The 19,816-nt window shown below is 35.3% G+C and overlaps 3 protein-coding genes across 11 annotated transcripts; 2 read left to right on the top strand and 1 right to left on the bottom strand.

Annotated features, from left to right (window-relative positions):
* The first annotated feature begins 1,202 nt into the window (after positions 1-1,202).
* On the top strand, positions 1,203-6,583 carry LOC133696115 (probable complex I intermediate-associated protein 30). Of its 4 annotated transcripts, none has more exons than XM_062118167.1 (9): positions 1,203-1,443; positions 1,825-1,892; positions 2,547-2,634; positions 2,741-2,854; positions 3,168-3,218; positions 4,421-4,512; positions 5,064-5,144; positions 5,269-5,367; positions 6,139-6,583. In XM_062118167.1, the coding sequence occupies exons 3-9, from the start codon at positions 2,583-2,585 to the stop codon at positions 6,325-6,327; spliced, it is 678 nt and encodes a 225-aa protein (XP_061974151.1). In that variant the 5' UTR covers positions 1,203-1,443; positions 1,825-1,892; positions 2,547-2,582; the 3' UTR covers positions 6,328-6,583. The 4 variants fall into 4 exon arrangements, with proteins under 4 accessions (XP_061974151.1, XP_061974150.1, XP_061974148.1 ...); XM_062118166.1 differs by having other exon boundaries at positions 1,761-1,892; XM_062118164.1 differs by having other exon boundaries at positions 1,758-1,892.
* Positions 6,584-10,189: 3,606 nt separating this feature from the next.
* Positions 10,190-17,506, top strand: LOC133696324 (uncharacterized). Of its 6 annotated transcripts, XM_062118490.1 has the most exons (7): positions 10,190-10,406; positions 11,151-11,289; positions 11,575-12,064; positions 12,288-14,643; positions 16,211-16,326; positions 16,458-16,570; positions 17,023-17,506. In XM_062118490.1, the coding sequence occupies exons 3-7, from the start codon at positions 11,656-11,658 to the stop codon at positions 17,128-17,130; spliced, it is 3,102 nt and encodes a 1,033-aa protein (XP_061974474.1). In that variant the 5' UTR covers positions 10,190-10,406; positions 11,151-11,289; positions 11,575-11,655; the 3' UTR covers positions 17,131-17,506. The 6 variants fall into 6 exon arrangements, with proteins under 6 accessions (XP_061974474.1, XP_061974476.1, XP_061974475.1 ...); XM_062118492.1 differs by lacking the exon at positions 11,151-11,289 and having other exon boundaries at positions 11,625-12,064; XM_062118491.1 differs by lacking the exon at positions 11,151-11,289 and having other exon boundaries at positions 11,579-12,064.
* A 113-nt stretch (positions 17,507-17,619) lies between these two features.
* On the bottom strand, positions 17,620-18,591 carry LOC133696357 (histone H1.1-like). The gene is made up of 2 exons (XM_062118529.1): positions 18,388-18,591; positions 17,620-18,291 (listed from the first exon to the last, which is right to left on the bottom strand). The coding sequence occupies exons 1-2, from the start codon at positions 18,514-18,516 to the stop codon at positions 17,821-17,823; spliced, it is 600 nt and encodes a 199-aa protein (XP_061974513.1). The 5' UTR covers positions 18,517-18,591; the 3' UTR covers positions 17,620-17,820.
* Between the last annotated feature and the right edge of the window lie 1,225 nt (positions 18,592-19,816).

Raw genomic sequence — 19,816 nt, 5'->3', positions numbered from 1 at the left:
GCTTAAGATAGCTTGAGGGAGGGTTGGGATGAATTATCGGCTCCAAATCCAGGTCTCTCTTTCCTGTATCAATTTTTTTGATGTATTAATATTAAAAATGATTTTTAAAAATAAATCAAAATATTATTTTGATAAATTTCTAAGTAAAACAGAAAAACAATTACAACAGGATTTTCAAACATAATCTACATGGATAGAGAGGCAAGGATGGACGATGGAGGATTGCGAGCTTGCTTGGGGACAATGAGAGAGAGATAGGCGAGACAAGTATGAACGAACGACTGCCTTTTGCTTTGATTTTAGAGTTAGAAGAAAATTTACTATTTATATTTGTTTTTTTTCTAAGTTCTTTCAATATAGGTTAAACTAATCTAGTTCAATTGGTTTTAAATTTTTAAAATTAAAATCAAACCGGGCATAATTTTTTTGGGTTTTCTAATAAATTAATTCAGTTTTTTTAAAAAAAAATTTGGTTTTTTCAATTAATTTTTTATGGTTTTTTTGTTTAAATATTTTTCTTGATTTTTTTCTCACCACTGAACTCAACCTCCATTACATTGATTAAAATTATATATCCTTAAAACTTAGCTGACTAAAAGTTAATCGTAGTTTTTAAAATGCACGCTATTTTATTTACATCCGTATTGTCTTCAATGAGATCTTCAATATAGTAGCAGCGCATTAAAGAAGCAATAAAATATTCAATTCAAATACTGTAGCATGCATATCATTTATAGCAATGGAGAACACACACACACACACACACACACACACGTGTGTGTGTGTGTGTGTGTGTGTGTGTCGTTACCCATAAAAAGAATTCTTACTTTATATATAATTTTGCTATATAAGATATTTCAATTTGTCACTCGCGTTTAAAACTATATTTTAATTTAGCTACATCGTACCAAACCCGAGCCAGCTGCAACCATGGATGACAACGGGAAGCTGCAGTTGGATTTTTTAATATTTATATTTTATTTATTATTTATCAAATAAAAAAATTAAATATTTATAAACTATTTATTAAGTTTTGGTCATTTAATAATGAATATCTATTATTTATTAATTAATATATATTTAAAGTATATATTAAATTATAAAATATAAAATACTATTTATATATAAATGTTTTATGTTAATATATATTATTGTATTAAAAAAATTAAATATTTTATAAATATATTTATATATATAACAAAAACACTATACGTGTAGCAAATAGTGACAGCAGTCAGTAGCGCAACGGGCACCAGCAACGGCAGCGTTAACAGACGCCGGCAAGCTAGCCACGTTCCCTATCTCCGATCTCCCTCATCGGCTGGAGGAGAGCATCTCCGACGAGTATAAGAGATTTAGAAGGCCTCGACCCGGCTGTCCAAGTCCCATTTTCACCGACGTGTGAATCCACGCGACACTGCACGAGCTACCCCACTCCAATTGGTTTGTTGTTTCTTGAACTGGGTTTTTATTATTCTTCAATTTCTACTGGAATAAAGTCTCTTGAATGATGGTTTTATCCTATACTGGGTGGGGGGTTGGAACTGTTGCAGTTAGGTTTCTTTTTGTGTTTATCGTAGAAAACAAGGATGATTACCATCAGATGCTGCTTTGAAGTTTGAACTTTCTCTCTGTAAATATGCTCAAAACAACATATGTATAGTATAATTCTCTATAATCTGAAGAAGAAGAAAAATAACCAATGCAGTCAAGAAATTTATCTAGTGGACACTGATCTTAACTTTTCTTTCGGATAGTAGGTTATATCAACTTGTAGATCACTAAGAAGAATTTTAAAGGTCTTGCTTCCATTTCGTGTTGAAGGTGAAAGTTCTTGTTCCCAGCAGCTAGTTGTGTATAAGGACTTAGAGGGTGACTGGGACTTGCTTAAGGTAAAATACATTCTTGCATAGAAGATTATTTGATTTGATTTTGGATAAAATAGCTTTAATCTCTTCGCTGTATCCAAATGTGGTTCTGCCATTCCTTAAGAGCTTAATGGTTTTGAGTTTATAATGCCAATACCATGTGAAACTTTCCAAAAGATTTTAGAAAATGCATATTTCTATGGTATGCATCTTTATTATAAGGATATAGATTGCAATGTACAAATTGAGAGTAACTCACGTTTATTATGAGCAAGTATGTGATCTTTGATAAGTTTGTAATGCTCCATCATAAAAAGATGTTGTCAGAGACTAGTACAAAGTCAATATATATGCTTTCTTTCAGCAATTGTTTTTCATTGGAAAAATAAGATAAAAAGTAGGGGAATTAGATAAGGTAAATACGAGAAATTGTAAAAAAATTTAACAATTTTTTTCAAAATAAAAAAAAAGTAAATAACCATTTGCTGTAAGTGAAAGCTATGAGCTTTATTGATATCAAATATATTGAGATTTCATTACAAAATTGTAGCTACACATTTGATGTAATTTTGTTCCTTTCTGGTTATAATGTGTTTTGTGGGTTCTGTTTAATGGGTTTTTGTTGGTCCTTGTACATAAATAAATGGATTCTCTAAAATGTCTATTATGTTTGTGCAGGAAGGAAATTTGAGGTCCAATTAATTATTGTTAAGGATGTCCAGGTTTAGATCACTCTGGCAAGCTTCTTTGGATGCTACCAAGAAAGGCACTTCCTTTGATTTTTTTTTTCTTTTGCTTGATAATGGTTTCTTTATGCTATACTGCAAAGTTGTAGTTATGATCACAACTCACAGAATTTTTCATGTTTATAGCTCTCACATGGAATGTGGAAGACTTGATGCCTCCAACTGAGAGGCTCATTTTTAATTTCAATTCAAGGGAAGAGCTAAAGAAGTGGCATCTTTATTCTGATTCTGAGTACGGAGGTAAAAAACAATTATTTGCTTTCACCATCCATTTATTGGTTAAGTGAGCTCAATTGCTAGAAATTACTGTTGTTTCCATGTCTTTAAAAGACAATTCCACTAGGAAAATATGGTACTGTCTAGTATATATGAAAGTTTATGGAAGTATATGGGTGAATATCATTTCTTGAATCCCTCCATTAGTACCATACTTTTGAATGATTGTGACTGGGAAAGTCTTGGGCATGCAGTAAATCACTATAGACTGATCAAGCCAACAATTTTACTGATCAAAGTTTTAGTTGTTTAAAGTTTTAGTTGTTTATTTATTCAGGTTCGTCCTCAGCGTCATTGGAGATCATGGATGAGGGAAATGGACTAAAAGGTATCAGCCTGTTCCTGTTATTTCTTCACATGTTACATTACGATTTTCGCCAAAGTGATGGATTCCATGGCCCTCCAACCCATGTGTTTATTACTTTGCTATTTCAACTTCAGTATTCATTTAATACTGTGCTTAAAAGTCTGATGCAACAGTGGGTGAAAATCTCAAACGGGAAGTAGTATGTGGTTCTTGAAATCAATTACTAACAAAGAAATTTAGATTTGGAATTCCCAACCTTTGGCAACATCACATAGAAGGTCCATCCTCTTCAACAACGGGGATCTCAAGTCCTTCATGTGTCGAATGTAACTTGACAAGTGTACTCCTTCATAGTGTTCATTTTTTATGGACCCAAAACTTATATTGGGTTTCTGTTAATTTTCATGTCTAGGGATGGTTCTTATTCATACAGCTTTGAAGGAATAACTTCATTTTCCAAATTAGCTTTGGTTAATGTAGGAAATGTTTTAGGGCAACTGTTGGTGTGATTTTTATTTCGATGTGACTTGTAAGGATGTCATAAATCAAGCCAACTATGTTTTGTGCTGAATTATGCAGTTTTTCTCTCCAATTTTATGGAAAATCAAGTAGGTGGGGAGTTATTTTTTATTGTTTGATGTTCCAGTTTGCCTGTAGCAAAGAATTAATAGGATTTTATCTGTGCAGTTCACAAATAACTAATAGACTGAAGCTCTTCAACCTGGGATTGCCTTTACCTCATTCTGAATGTTGTTTCTTGCTGTTTTCTTTACTTGAGGAAGATCACACTCTGCGTGAATTTTAAATCTCTTATTAATTGTACTTCAAATGCAATTGCTGCTTTCAGATTTCTTCTTCTTGTGATTATTTCATTGCCTTACATGTTACATATTTGACTTGTAACAACAGATCAGTCCGGAGTTAATCTATTAGATCATGAAGCTTCTAGCTATTTGGTAACTTGGTTTTAATTGTAATTGGCTATCTTATGCAGTTGGATTTTTTTGTTGTTTTTGGCCATGCATCATGTACATTCATGCCACTTGATGAAAACTGATGCTTTCTGTTAGAAAAATGCTGCATGCCTGCCAGTGGCAACTCTGCAAATTAGAGCTTGTGAATCCGACGCTGTTTTAACTTCACCTCTTCCATTATAGCACTACTTTTTGTCAATTTTCATGCTTTTCACTTGTGATTCCTGATAACTTAAATTTATCTGATAGGAGTCTTCTCTGGTAACCTGTCATTGGATGTAGCTGAGGGTTCAAAGTGGAATATTAGTCGGAGTGGTTTCTGTGGAATGCGGTCCAAGAAGGTGAATAGTGAATAATATTTTCAATTATGTTTTCACCTCACGTGCGGCATATATAGTGTGTAATGCATTTCTTTCACATTAAATAATGGGTTCTCAGATGTCAAATGTATGACTCTCAAAACTAAGTGAAAACATTATCTGACTTTTGGACCATGTGGCCTCCCCCCCCCCCCCCCCTCCCCCACTCTCTCTCTTTATCTATTTATGTTTCCTAGTTACTAAACTAAGCATGACTGAATGCCTAATGCATTAAAGACCTTTATTTCAATTCACAGATCCTAGATTAAGGTTATTCTTTATCCATGTTACCTAAGTCATGGGGGGTTGGTTATAGTTTCATCTTGTTGTCATGAGCACATTTTTTGAGTAAGAGAATGTTTTTTCTTAATGAACACTCGTTTGTAGTTTTCTCACTTCTGGACAGTATGCTTCAAATTAAATATAGAACAAAATTGTGTGGTATTTTCATTTGCATTTTTCCCATCCTTCCATTCTCTTAATATCACATTAGACACTGCTGTACAACATTTATCTGTTTTAATCATTTGCAGTTTGATGGTTTCATTGATCTAGACGCATATGATACAATAGCTCTAAAGCTTAAAGGTGATGGAAGAAGCTACATATCCACAGTGAGTTTGTTCTTTCTTTGCTGATGTAATGGTATAGAGTAAGAAAACTGCTGTAGCCTTTTTCGTTAGCTGCTTAATGGTCACTGCATGTTTTATACCATCTCTTTATTTGATTCTAATGCAGATTTATACTGAGAATTGGGTGAATTCACCCGGACAAATGGAAGATAATTCATGGCAAGCTTTTGTTTTTGTACCCAAAGACAACTGGTATATTGCAAGGGTATGTCCCTCTTTCTCTTGCTTATTTGCCAAGGCATGATATCAAATTTGGCTGTTGTAGGTAGCATGCTGTTTACAGGAATCAGTTATAATGAATAAGAACCATCATAATCAAAAAAATTGGCTGTTGTAGGTAGCATGCTGTTGTGGATCTTAATTAATCTGTCCATGATGAATTAGAGATTCTCTGTTATGAAGCCCCTGTTTGGGGAACATGGCATCCCTGCTTACAATCTATAGATGCACAAGAAACAATGAAATTATCACATCATAACCTTTTTCATTTGTCTTGCTGTTAACCCCTGATAAAGAAAATTTATTCCCAAAAAAAACATTCAAGGGTCACTTTATTATTATTCGTTACTATTGCCAGGGGCAGAATTTTTGCAATTGGAACATGGTACGTTGAAGTTTTGAAGTTGGCATGCTGTCCCTGTACTAATGGAATAACCTTACATGCAAGATTAATCAATATTGGTCATTCGTAAGTGTGTAGGGCAAATATATAGTTGCTGTGCTCAAAAGAAATCATTGATCAGTGGCCTAGCCTCTTATGGTATCTGATTTTGTCAAATAGATTATTTTGTGGGCATGACGGAATCCCATCGGAAGGAGTATTTTATGTTTGCTTGATCTTGGTCTTTCTCTGCTAGTAAATTAAGAATTGAGTGCTGTTAATGTGACATATGCACAAGAGTATGTTGCTTGTGCACATGTAAAGGTTTATGTAGAGTAAATACATTAAGCCTTTTGGTTTGCACTTTTTTTTCAGATACCTCTTGCTCGATATTTGCCAACATGGAGAGGAAACGTTATAGATGCAAGCATGGAAATGAATCAATCTCGCATTCTCGGCATGTCTCTATCCGTCAATGCAGGTGGTGGGATCCCCGGTGCTAGATCCGGACCAGGTGATTTCAAAGTTGAACTTGATTGGATAAAAGCCTTTAGGACACAGTGACTTGCTGTCAACTGTTGCTTAGAATTGTGGAAATGGCTGTTTCAAAGCCTATGTTTTGTTTTGGTGCAAAAATAGTAAAACACTCATTCCAGGCCCCAATAATGTAGTCTCGTCCTGTTTGGTTCACATGCATGCCAAATTAACAATGGCATCCAGCCTCGTCAATTATCTTGTTCGGATGATCGTTCATCAGCCACCTTATAAAAAAAATCTAGGATACCGGCCGAAAGAACTGGGATAATGTCATGTTTTGTAAGCGACAGTTTTCTGTGGGGTGTTTTATCGTTTTATTCTTCCCTCTCAATCAAACCCTAGGAACTTAAACGAGTGAAGGGCATATTATCATATTTGAAAATCCATTCCGTCCACTACATCTATATGCTTGATAATCATGATGTGAGAGATTTGAGATGTAACATCAGCAAGGTTTTTGCGTTTTTGAAAAAAAAAATTATTTTTTTATTTGTTTTAAATTAATATTTTTTTATGTTTTTATGTCTTTTTGATATGCTAATATAAAAAATAATGAAAAAAATATTTAAATGTATTTTTAAATAAAAAATACTTTAAAAAATAATTGCTATCGAACTCTCAAATACCAGCATTTACAGCTTGTTATGATCAAGAAGGCATGGTCACAGTTTCTTTATATATATATATATATATATATATATATAAAAAAAAAAGGGGTGCATCAAAGGCTCCGATCACTGGTGTTAATTGAGGTATAAGCTCATTGATGTTTAGTGCTAGCTGTGATTATTGTCCAAGATGATGTTCGGTTTGCAAGGATTGCTTGTATGGTGTATCAACCACGTGTAATGAATACAGACACCCGCTATACCAGTGCAGTGCGAGAGTTGAAATTTCAACAAAGAGACCAAGCAAGACTGGCTGCCTCCAAATCCTTTCAATTTGAAAATTATCAAGAACACTGAATCTCTGTCAGAAACAAATAATGGCTGGGCAATCCACGGAGTTTAAACACATTTTCCATAAAAGATTTATAGCCGCGGTACTAGCAGAATAAGGGTGTGCCAAATTAATTAATAAAATGTGTATATTCAGTTCATCGATGATCTGCTACACCAGAAATCACTGATTTAACCTGAGATAAAGGCAAAACACCAGTGAAATCCACAGTAATATCAGAAAAGATTGCTCGAGGAACAGGCAAAGGATTCGATGAACCTGGTCCTGAAGCCACATTTCCATACCTGGATTGCTGACAAGTTGAGCATATTCTCTCACATCCCTAGCTAACCCTCGCCATTACAGTAAAGCTGATGTCCTCTCCGTAGGAGTCCCACTGTCAGAATGACCCCCAGCTGAATCATGGAACGGTTAAATTAACTGCTGTCTTAAAGACAATAATTTAGTTATTTTACTATGCTAAAAATTTTAAAAAATCAAGCTGTTCCTGTTAAATATGATAATAACTAATAAACAGAGGAAACTTTTAGTTTTACTGTTTCAATCCAAGATATAAATCAAGTTGTTCCTATTAAATATATATATATATATATATATATAATTATTTTAATAAGTTTTGCCAACAAATGTTACTAAAAAGCTAATTTTGTTGCAGTGAATCGTCAACGACAGTCGGTTGAATCCGCTTTCAAAAAGATTATTAATATTATAAACGTCAAGAAAGAAGGATCCTTTTTCCTTTGTTGAACGGTTATGATTGGCTATTGATAATCTTTCAACTTTTTACCCGGTTGTCATTCCAGAGGTTTTTGTTTTTTTTAAATTACTTTATATAAAAAAATTAATGTTTTTAAATATATTTATACAAAATATAAAAACAAAACATAAAGAATTAATTTAATATATTTTGTATTAAAAAATATCTTGTTTCACTTTACTCGACATAAAGTTAAATTCCCGTCCATAGGTCCAGGATTGGGACTTGAGTTTGAATTTTTTTTAATTAAAGTTTCCAAAACTTTAACTGTGAGGAATGGATGCTGTAAGCATACCAATCATGGATTTGGATGCCAAAAGGAGCGCTTGAACCTGCATAGAATAACAAAGCATAGATACTAAAATATTTTATTTTTGGTTTGCTATCTCTGTGGATGAGGTTGAAACCTCCAAACCTACTAAATATATATATATATATTATTATGAGATATGCTGCATCCGCTTCCTTGCTGTCGGTTAATTATTTTTTATATAAAAAAAGTGATAGGGCAAAAGAAATCAAAGTTTTAAATTATTGATTAAAGTAGCAATTTAAATAATACAAAAAAAAAATAACGAATAAAAAAAACCTTATCCGAGTCTATTCAAATTATCAAATAACTCAATACTAACCTAATTAAAAGAAAAACATTAAAAAAAGATTCAAACATGAAAAAAAAAATAAACATAAAACAATAGCGTAAAAAAATGGAAAAAAACAAAGTAAACTCAGGTGAACCACCTAAACTTAATCTAATGTAAAAACTTGCAACTTCTTAAATCATGGATTTAAGTTCAATCAATAAACTTAAATCTTATCCAATTTAATTTTGAAGGATAAAATCATTGAAAAAACTATTAATAAAAAAAATTACAAAAGAAAATGAACAACAAAAAAACAATGAGGCTAAAATATGATAGGAAAAAATCCATCGAGTATAAAATTTGAAAAAAAAAAGTATCCCAAACAAAAAAAAACTTGCAATTAAAACAATTAGGATCAAACTTGAAAGATTAAAAAATTATAGGGGGTGAAATTAAAAATTATTTATAATATGATAGATTATTTATAGATTAAGAAATGGTAGGGGATGAAATATAAAAAAGAATATTAAGGGATAATCCAATAGAATCAAACTAAAAAAAATAAAAAAATAAAAAAAACATCAATTTAGAAAAAAAAGAAAAAAAAAGGGCAAATCCAAAAAGTTTTTAACTCAGATTCAATCAACAAGCATAATTTTCAACCAATTTAATTTTAAAATATGAGATCGATAGAAAAAAAAACATGCAAAAGCAACAAATAAAATGAGGATAAAATTTGATATAAAAAATTCAAAGAGGATGCAATTTAATGAAAAAATAAAATAAATAATCTCAAATAAAGTAAATAACAATTAAAAAAATAATGAACAAATTAAAAAAATCATAGGGGAAGAAATTGAAAACATCTGTAAAAACTACAAAAATTTGAACAAACATCATAAACATGGTCAAATATTAAAAAGCTCACAACATATGAAATCCTAGATTCAAGTCCTATTAATAATTCTATTATAAGCCAATTTGAAAAATATAAATTTGAAAACTTGTTAAAAAAAAAATAACAAGAGCAACTTGGCATCCAACTCGAATCAACAAATTAAACATATGATCTAAGACATGAAATTGATAAATAGAAAAGGAAAAACAAATTTGGCAAAATAATACTTTAAAAAATACGGAAATCAACTTGAGCTAAATTTTCATAACTATGACCCGAATCATGAAACCGGGGTGATCCCATTAAATGTAAACTTGGAAAAACAAAAAAGTCAGATTTTTAATCAAACAAATATCGATGGATGAAATTGAAAATTTTTTTTAATAAAAAAACAATGCAAAACAAAAATAATAATAATTAAAAAATATATAACTAAATTTAACATAAAAATTAAATGTTTAGAGAAAAATTAAATGATTCAAAACAAAACATATAATAATTATAAAAATAAAATAATAAAGGATAAAACTAAAAATAAAAGAGAAAAAAAAAGAAAAAAAGAAATTTTCTTGGTCCCGATCATTTTGTTTTTTTGCATTCGCTTAACAGGATATTATTGGCGTACAATGTCACCACGTGGCATTCCCTGAACCTCATGCTTTAGAATCCAGAAAAAGGCAGTGTCTGTGCTTCATGTTACTTCTGTAGCAGGACGACCACTTTGTAATCTTTTGTACAGCATTGTCATTTGGATACCAAATCCTGTACTTCCTCTCTAAAAGTGAAGTCCATACGTACTCAAACCGTCTAGCCTTGTTTAGAAAGTGCATATATAGCACTACTTGTGCTTCATAGGATCATCAGGACTCGAAAGATTACTTGTTTTAGGGATTTAAGGGACTGTCAGGTATGAGGGTCTCCAAGATTCAATCCAAAGTTTCTTCTTCTTTTTTCCATTTTCGGTTCTCTTAACTGCCATTGATTATTTTAGCTGTAAGTAGAGTTTGTTTGAATTTTGATGGTCTTTTCATGCAAGCCTCTCCCAATTATATATGTTCATTCATGCATTAAATACTAGAGACTTCTTGTTTTGAGATGATGATTGTGTGATTTTAAATTCCTCTTTTGTTGATGCATTTATCTAATCTTGCAGATGAAATATATATCATTCGGTTCTTTATTATAATATTCCTTCGGTTTTTTTATTATTATTATTTTGGAACAAATGTTAAAAGTCCTTTTGTTTTCCGAGATTCAATCATATGGTGTATGTTCTTTGTATGCCAAGCAATGCTGGATTCATCCTATTAGGGATCTCTTAAGAGTAAGTGCAGAAGTATTAGTCTGTATTGATCATAACGACCATATTACACTTGCCACTCTTTGGGGTGAGAGGGATTGCGGGAGGAAGAATGAGTTATCTCTGCCGGTAGAGTAAGCTACTCCACTGAACACCTTATGAAATTACCCTGCCTAGTCCTACAATGCTGGTTACCCTCTGTTGAGTAAGCTCGCCATTGCACGAAACAAAGATATGCTTTGGTTTTGATTCGAATCCTACTTAATCCATTTAATTTTATTTGACTTGGGAGTTGAATAATTTTATTAATATACAAAGTGAACTGATAATTTCTGATCCTGTACGTGATAGGACAAATGCTTCGAAGCACCAAGGCAGTCTTCTTGGGATCTGGTTGTATCCATAGTGATTTTGATACAAACATATCTCTATGCCATCTATTAGGTAGCATGCACTCCAGATTAGCACCAATTTGAAATTGCCGATATCAGTAAGGATGTTTCTCATTTTATAGGAGCAGTACTGCGGTTTATGTGACAGTTGATAAATGGCATGATTTTATTGACTCTGTAAAAAAACCGCCTACTCTTCATATTCTTTTTGACTTATCATTAATGAGTACTTAGCCCTTCAAGAATCTTCTAAATTCATATTTCATTTTGAAACAATATTATTTCACTAACTTTTCCAGAAAATTTTATCTTATGCTTCATCTTGTGATTGTTGCCTCTCCAAGGTCCGCAGTAACATATATTTGCTTCGTTGTTTTGTGTAGACAGTTTTGCACCATGGAGAAGTCTGACCTGGACCTGATTGGCATTTCAGGATTGCCCACTGAAGAGTTCATCCAACAAAGATGAATGCAGATGATAAAAACATAGAACCTGTGACTGATCAGTGCTTTGAGAGAAGAGTGAAGAATGATTCAGGTGCAGGTGCAAATGCAGGTTCAAGTGTAGACAAGACATTTGCGGCCACCAATGCCCTGTCTGAACTAGTTTGGTCTCCACAGAAAGGTTTGTGTCTTAAATGCGCTGATGGAAGCTTCTCCTACAAAAATCCCTCTCTGTTATGGGGTGCAGGCCCAAGTAATATGGTAAGTGGATCAAGTACTGACAAACCTATCAGTAAAGAATATTTCTGGACACCTCTTGGTGCATCTGATGTGAACAGTGAAGTTGCTGGAAGAGACAATTCCACTAAATTTGTTACCAGTGATACAAGCATGTTTCCGTTAAGTGAATCTAGACATGAAATCAAAATAGGTAACTATGAATTCCTTGCAGATATAATGTATTATGTATTGGTGAATGTCGACCTATAAAAATTCCTATCTAGTACATGATGAAACCTGTCTAGAATTACTGGAACTTTTATTTTATCATCTTTTTTTGTTTCTTTTTGGTGTGTGAAGAACTGCTTTCTCGTGCTTCCATTTTCTCATTCCTGACAAGACAGTGATTTTCTTCTTTTTTTCAATTTAAACAGCTGGACCGAACCTGGATGTGGCAAAGAATGATCCGACTTCCGAGGAACCTATTGTCAGAATTAGAGATGTTGGTGACGGGATTCACACATTACAGACAGAAAATGTTTCGACCTCACAAGTTTGCTCAGTGAAAGAATGTGAATCTTATGACATTAAAATGCAAGCACCATCCTCAGGAAGAGAAAATTTTGAATCACCTTCATGCATGGAAAAGGAGAGAGAAAATAAGGTGGAGACTGGTCCCTACATCTGTCCTCTGGAAAAACTGGAGTCAACTGCAGAGAATGATATAAAAACTCCACATGGTGAAAATGTCTGTGATGTGGCAACTAAGATTGTAGGATCAGCATCTGCCCAAGAAGTCCAAAATAGCTCTCAGCAGGGTGATGAGATACTTTCTAGGGACAATAATCGTGGGATTAAACAGTCTCCCACAAACAGCAGAACCCAGAGGTATCAGATGAAAGGCAAGGCCAAGTTTCCCACAAACAGCAGAACCCAAGGGTATCAGATGACAGGCAGGGATAAGGCTTTATCTTATGGAGATCTAGATGAAAGAGTGCATATGGAGGATGACAGTCATGAAAGTGTTGAAAGTTGCAACAGTGCTGGGTTATTTTCATCTGGCAAAAAGCGATGGAACCTTGATCCACAGTTGTGTGCTGGGAGCAAAAGTGTCAAAACAAAAATTCATGAAAGTCCCGGCTCCTCTTCATTTGTTAAACAAGATAGTTCATTCATGAATTGGATCTCAAACATGATGAAGGGGTTCGGAAAATCAAAAGAAGATAAGGCACCTTCCCTTGCAATTACCCTTGCTAATCATAATCATGGACATGAGAATCCTGACAAGAATCTTGTTTCATGTAATAGAAACCAGGATAAAGGGTGCAAAACTACGGGATTTCATTCTATTTTTCAGTCATTGTATTGTCCAAAGACAAAGACTCAAGAAATTGTCTCTTCGCACGCCAGTAATCAAGCCAAAGAATCTAAAGAACTTGAGCTGGACAACAAGATCTGTGACACTAATGCTACTCCATTATCCTGTCGTATGGTGACTGGCAATGTGTACAAACAGTTTCTTCAATCAAATGACAAGTTAAATGAGTCGACATCTGGCAATGGTGCAGCTCCAGCGGCCCTGACCCAACTTTTTTCCACCAGTACTGCTTCTGCTCAGGTGATCAACAGGAGCAACTATGCAGAGAACAGAAATTTATACAACTTGGCAACTGATAAGGAGAAAAACGGGACAAGCTCCAATTCCTCTCTGTGTAAACGTGAGAGAAACAGTGCCGAGAACATAGATGCTGAACTGCCATCTGAAGGCAAGCCTGCTAACAATTCTAGGTACAAAAGTGACCCACTCACAAGCTCGTGGATCACTCGGTTGACTCCAAAAAGTTCTGGTCCCTTGTCAAACACGGATCCTTGCAACAGAAGTGCTGGCGAAGCTCTTGACAGCTCCACTGATAGCATGAGGCTGAATGCTCAATGGCAGAACCATCATACTTCTTTCCATCATAAAATTGTGATGGCTAGGGAGGAGGAGCACTCCAATGAGGACCCGGTATACATGCAAAATTGTGCTACGAGTACTGAAGTTTCATTTGGCATAAATGAGGTAAATGGACAAGATGATGAGAAGTCCATATGTAAACTGAATCCTATCTTGCCTTTTTCAAGATTCAGAAATTCAGAGGCCATGGCTTCTGTCTTTGCAAGGAGATTGGATGCCCTCAAGCACATCATGCCGTCGTATGATACGGATGATTCTGTTCATGGAAACCTGGCATGTTTCTTTTGTGGCATAAAAGGTCACCATGTGCGAGATTGTCCAGAGATACCAGATAGTGAGCTTGAAGGTCTTCTAAGAAATGTTAATTTGTATAACGGAGCAAAAGAATTGCCTTGTGTGTGCATAAGATGTTTCCAGTCAAATCATTGGGCTTTTGCATGTCCCAATGCCTCTTCAAGCACAAGATATCAAGCAGAATATGGCGCCTCTTTTGTCCATGAATGCAGCCCCGGTAAAACTCTGCTTAATCCAAGAAATGAAGACGATGCAAAGCAGTCAGATGGCAAGTATGGTCAATTGCCAACTGCTCATGCGCCTCCAGTTTGCAATGAGAAATTGAATGAAGCTTTTTCCTCTGGGAAAATGAATTTGAATATGAAACTGTTTGGAAAAGACACTGGTTTCCCAACAGTTTCGAGCTCTGGGAAAAAGAAGTTGAAAGAAAATCAGGCCATGCCTTTGAGTAATTTTGTTGATAGCCAGATATCAGACGGACCCAAGGGAATTTTTGATGCAGTGAAAATGCTTCGTTTATCTCGAGCAGTTATTCTCAAGTAAGTAGATCATACCAACTAACCTGTCATTTTCGCTGTTATTTTTGCAAGATCTTTCCTACATGCAATAACTAGAGACATTTTAGCACTTGGTATCTGAATCCCTCCTCCGATTGTTTGAGACAACTTGAAGGTTGTTTTAACCATTGATTGAGCTTTTTTGTAGTTGTTTAGACCTGTAATAGGCAGTGTTTGTTCATCACAGCATCTTGTTTACTGTTGGAGCTGGGAAGACATGCCTCTCTGGTTTCCAGCATCCGACTTATTTTATCAATAATAAAAACTAAGTCTGAGGCGGAAGTTTGTATGCCTGTCAATTTATGCAGAAAATCTAGTAACTGCTGGTAAGGACAATAAAGCCCCATTTGCCTAAAGATAAACTGAGTTTGACAGATTTAAACAACAAAATTCGTGAGTTGCTAATTTTGAAATGCCTTGGCTTGGCATCTCTCTTATTGGTCTGTCCATGTTAATTCTATCTACTCTTCTACTTTCTCGTCATATTACTTTGGCGGATGATTTTAGCATTTGCACTCCCACTTCCAAATCTGTTTTTCTCAATTTTTCACTTGCATATCTTTAAAGCTTGTTTCTGCAACATTGTTTTATGGTAGAGAGTCTGACCCTGTAGCAAGATGATGGCATTTAGATAACTGTTTTACCTTCTGCTGCTGATCAAACTGTAATCTGTTTGTAGTGTTGGTCAGGACCATTGAAGAATGACCTCTTTCTTCTTCTTGTTAGCTTCCGTAATTTTTGAACTCGAACAAAATTTGAGTGACCTTCTTGGAAAATTAATTCCAAGGAACAATTAGCGAGGAGCTCAGGATAGTGACTATAAGAATCCTATTGGTAGAATTTTTATGAGGTAACATACTTTAGAACTTATGCAATAAGTTAAAACCAAGAAGTTGATGTATTAGATATTGCGTTGGTGAAGCACAGGGAAGAAAAAAGGAGAAATGATTATGGCTGAGGAAGAGAGTGTCAGGAGCAAAAGAAGAGTTACTAGACATAGAATGAGAGTACCAGCCTGCTTAAGTTATGATAGTTCTACCACAGTACTGTCCTTCATATCTTGAATTGCTCAGATGGCCTTCTGCCTATGCTACAGCTCCCTGCATGGTCAATATCACCGGGGAGTAAATTTAGTAGCCTTTTATTCCTCTTCTGTCGGTATCCCTCCATGTAAAATGTTGGTTGAATAAAGTGGATTGATTGTGTGATCCCAAATATGTTTGTGCCTCTTTATGATAACAAATTATGTAGACTTTTTGTTCTTGAACCAAATCTTAGTTATCTTTCCGCACGTTTAAGGCAATTGATAATCATTCTGGAAAACTCAGTTGCGAGATGATTATAAATGTAGTCCCGCTTCTCATTTATGCCTGTTTCCCTTAAAAGAACGACTTATCAGTGCTGATATGACAGAAAACTCAATACTGACTTTCAAGAAATAAACTGGGCTTAGCAATATTCATCAGAGCCTTGGACTTTTATTCTAGTGGGAATTGTTTGCTTTGAATCTGTTTATTGATGTTTTCTGTGTTGCTTGCACGGGCACCAGATTGATGGATTCTCACACAGCACCCTCACGACTTGATGGCTTTTTTCTGCGCTTGCGACTTGGGAAGTGGGAACAGGGACTAGGGGGAACTGGATATTATGTAGCCTGCATAACTGGTAAGCCGAAATTGTTTGCCCTTTCACCAGTCTATGGTAGGTAGATGAGTTGCATATTTGTCATGAATTAGCTTCCTTTTTCTGGTGTCAACTCACCCTCTTTTCCTTCTTTATTTCTTCTGATCATACAGGGGTTGAGAGTGAGAGTTCAACACAGAAGTCCAAAAATTCTATTGCTGTCAATGTAGGTGGGATCAAATATTTGGTTGAGAGTCAATGCATCTCCAACCAAGATTTCACTGAGGTAAAAGTGTGACCCGGGAAACGAGTTTGCGCGTAATGTAATCTAGCGATTTCAATTCCAACTTTGATGTATAAATTTAGATCATGTAGCATTGAAATGGTCTCCTTCATTGATGATTTGTATGATTGAATCTGCAATTGCTTGATGGAATCTCCTCATGAAGACAGTTTGAGTCTTTGATGTTATGCCACTGCATTCTCACCCAACATAGTTCAGATCATTTACGAGCCCTTCAAATACAGAAAACCTGTTGTTTGTTAGTAGAAGAAGTAATACTATCATTAATATAATGGCTATTTAAGTATGGACCTTCAGATTCCGCTTTCATGTTTTCGATTGAGCTCACATTCCTACCCCTATCAGTTGTGCAAATCATACCAAAGACTCCAACGTTGCTTTGCATCTTTCTACTTTTGTAAGCGGTGGCTCAACCTGTCTGGTGCATTTTGCAGGATGAGCTAATGGCATGGTGGCGGGCAACATTGAAGGGTGGTGGCAACATACCTTCTGAAGAAGATTTGAGATTGAAAGCTAAAGAGATGAAAATGTTAGGAGTTTAGACAGATACAAGTTCAGGTATTGCTTGCAAGAAATGCAAAAAGTGAGAACTGGGGCTGAAGTGAGCTGTGTTCCCTTTGCAGACAATCACAGGTTGGTGGCACCATCCCCTCCATATATCTCTTCCTTTTCCTCATCATTGCTGTCTTTCACGGTGGGGGTTAAGAGATTCGAAATATATACTCTGTTTGCGAGCTAGGGTTTGTTTTAGATGAATTACATTGTAAATACTACTCTCCGTATAGAATGTTTCAGTCGTAGCTTAAATTTTTGAACAATAGTTTTATCATTATGGAAGATGTAGTGATCTTCTTAGGATGTAAAGCTTCTAAAAAATCTTATTTTTTTTTAATGAATTAATTGTGTGTGTTTTTTTTTGGATGGTTTTGAATTTTATATGTTTTAATATAAAATATAAATCTTAAAAAATAAAAAATAATATTTTAATATATTTCTAAGAAAAAATCATAGAATGTGTGATCAAAAGCAAATTTCATTCAAACCGAGATACCTTTAATTAATCAACTGATTTCGTAAAACAACTGGAAGATTAAAGCAAATTTCATTCAAACAGGAATTGAATTGCATCGAAATTGTTTCTCCTGAAAACCTGACTATTCTATACCCAAAGCAACCCTTACCAAACCCTAAATTTACAATCCTGCCATTCCATCCAAACAAACTAACTACTTTCACTTCGCCGCTTTCTTAACGGCCTTCTTCGCCGGTGACTTAATACTCTTTGGCTTCTTAACAACCTTCTTCACCGGAGTCTTCTTCTTAACCGCAACAACAGCCTTCTTCGCTGGTGACTTAACAGCCTCGGTCTTCGCCGCCTTCTTCGGGCTCGGCTTAGCCACAACCTTGCGTTTCACTGGTGCACTCTTCGGCTTAGATTCAGCCTTGGGCTTGGGCTTGGGCTTGGTAGGAGCCGCTTTCTTCATAGCAGCTGCACCAGTAGCGGGAGATTTAGGAGGGAGCTTGAAGGAGTTCTTGACCTTAACAAGCTTGCCATTAGCAACAAGTTTCTTCAATTGAACAAGCAGCAGCTTCTTGAAATTTGCAGGGAGGCTTGACTTCTGCTTCTCCTCGATGAACTTAGCAATCGCGATCTGGCTCGATCCAGTTCTCTCCTTCAAAGCCACAAGTGCCTCCTTCACCATCTGCAACCACCAAGAACACAAATACATCATCAGCACTTCACAATTGCACTGTGATTAGCGAATAAGTTGTTGTTTTATGATTGATCAATCGATTACCTCGTGATAAGTAGGATAGGCTCTAGGCTTCTTGGCACCAGCAGCAGATGCTGCTGGTGTTGGAGGTTTCTTCGATTTTGAAGGATTGGCTTTGGCCTTCGACGGAGCTTTAACGGCGGCAGAGGGCATGATTGATTACAGAGAATTAATAAATCTAGAGGCTGAGATCTAGTTGTGTCGAAATGATGCTCTTTGTTGGGAAAAAAAGAGGTGGGGATATATAGGAGAGGGGAAATGAGAAAGGGGAGCTGTGATTGGTGGGAATCGGCTCGACGCGGATCGCTCTGCGCGGGTGTTGGGTGATTTAATTAAGACCGCTGGATTGGATGTTATCTACGGTGAGTGACGCAATTTTAAAATGGAAAGAGAATTTGATGAGGTGGGCTGTGATTGCTGGAAAGAGGTTTGACGAGGATTGTGCTATTTGAAGGGGTTTGTATGGAAGGTGAGCCGTTGGATCGGGAGTCATCGGCGCACGGTAAATAATGATATGTAGGGGTAATTTTTCAAAATATCACTTCCCAACAAAAAGAAATGGAAAACCAAAGTATATCGCTAAACAGTTTTATACGCTATTGTAGATAATCGTAATTTTGAAATTGCGTTTTTCGAGGAAAAATGAAAAATAATAAACTAGTTGTTATATAGATAACAAGAAAACACGTGTAATTTAAAATAAAATAAAAACTCCACGTGACAAAATATGTACTAGAGAATTAGAATGCGTTTGGTATTGTTAGTAGCTGTTGTGGTTGTGATTTAAAAAAAGTTATTTTATAAAAAATACTTTTAGTTGAGATTGGTTTAGAAAAATATATATTTGGTTAAAACTGTGGTTGAAATTGAGGTTGAATAAAAAGTAATTTAATGTGTTTGGTTAAAAAAATACTTTTCAAATTGAGGTTATAAAATAATATATATATTAATTATTTTATATATAATTAATTCACTCGGTTCAATGAATTTAGGTTTGGGACGGGTCAATGAATTTAGGTTTAGATCGGACCCGGTCCGACCTATATGGGCTGGGCTAAACCTAACCAGCCTGGCTCGGTCACTGGCCCAAGCCAGTGACTCGGCTGGGCAAAGCAACACGCGTGTACTAAATTCACACGTGTTGCTACACTGTTCAAGTGAATTAAAATTCACTTGAATAGTGTAATGTTGATAAAAGCAAAGCGGGAGGGAATGAAGATGAAAGTCGTGCACTTTTCTAGCTATTCATCTGTTATGCTCTTTCTCCTCTCATGATATTTCTCTATTCTGTTCCTCCGTGTCTGCATGCTGGAGTTGGGTGACAAAGCTAGCTACTTTTTCCCTATTTTCCCAGCCCCTCATTCTCCTTCTTCTTCTTCTTCACTTTCATTTCTTCATTGTTCACGTGAACAGTGGAGACATGGAAGTGCAGAAGAAAAAGAAGTTGCGCGCC

This window comes from Populus nigra, chromosome 6 (genome assembly GCF_951802175.1).
Source record: "Populus nigra chromosome 6, ddPopNigr1.1, whole genome shotgun sequence".
Taxonomy (NCBI): domain Eukaryota; kingdom Viridiplantae; phylum Streptophyta; class Magnoliopsida; order Malpighiales; family Salicaceae; genus Populus; species Populus nigra.
This window is presented reverse-complemented; position numbering and strand designations above follow the sequence as displayed.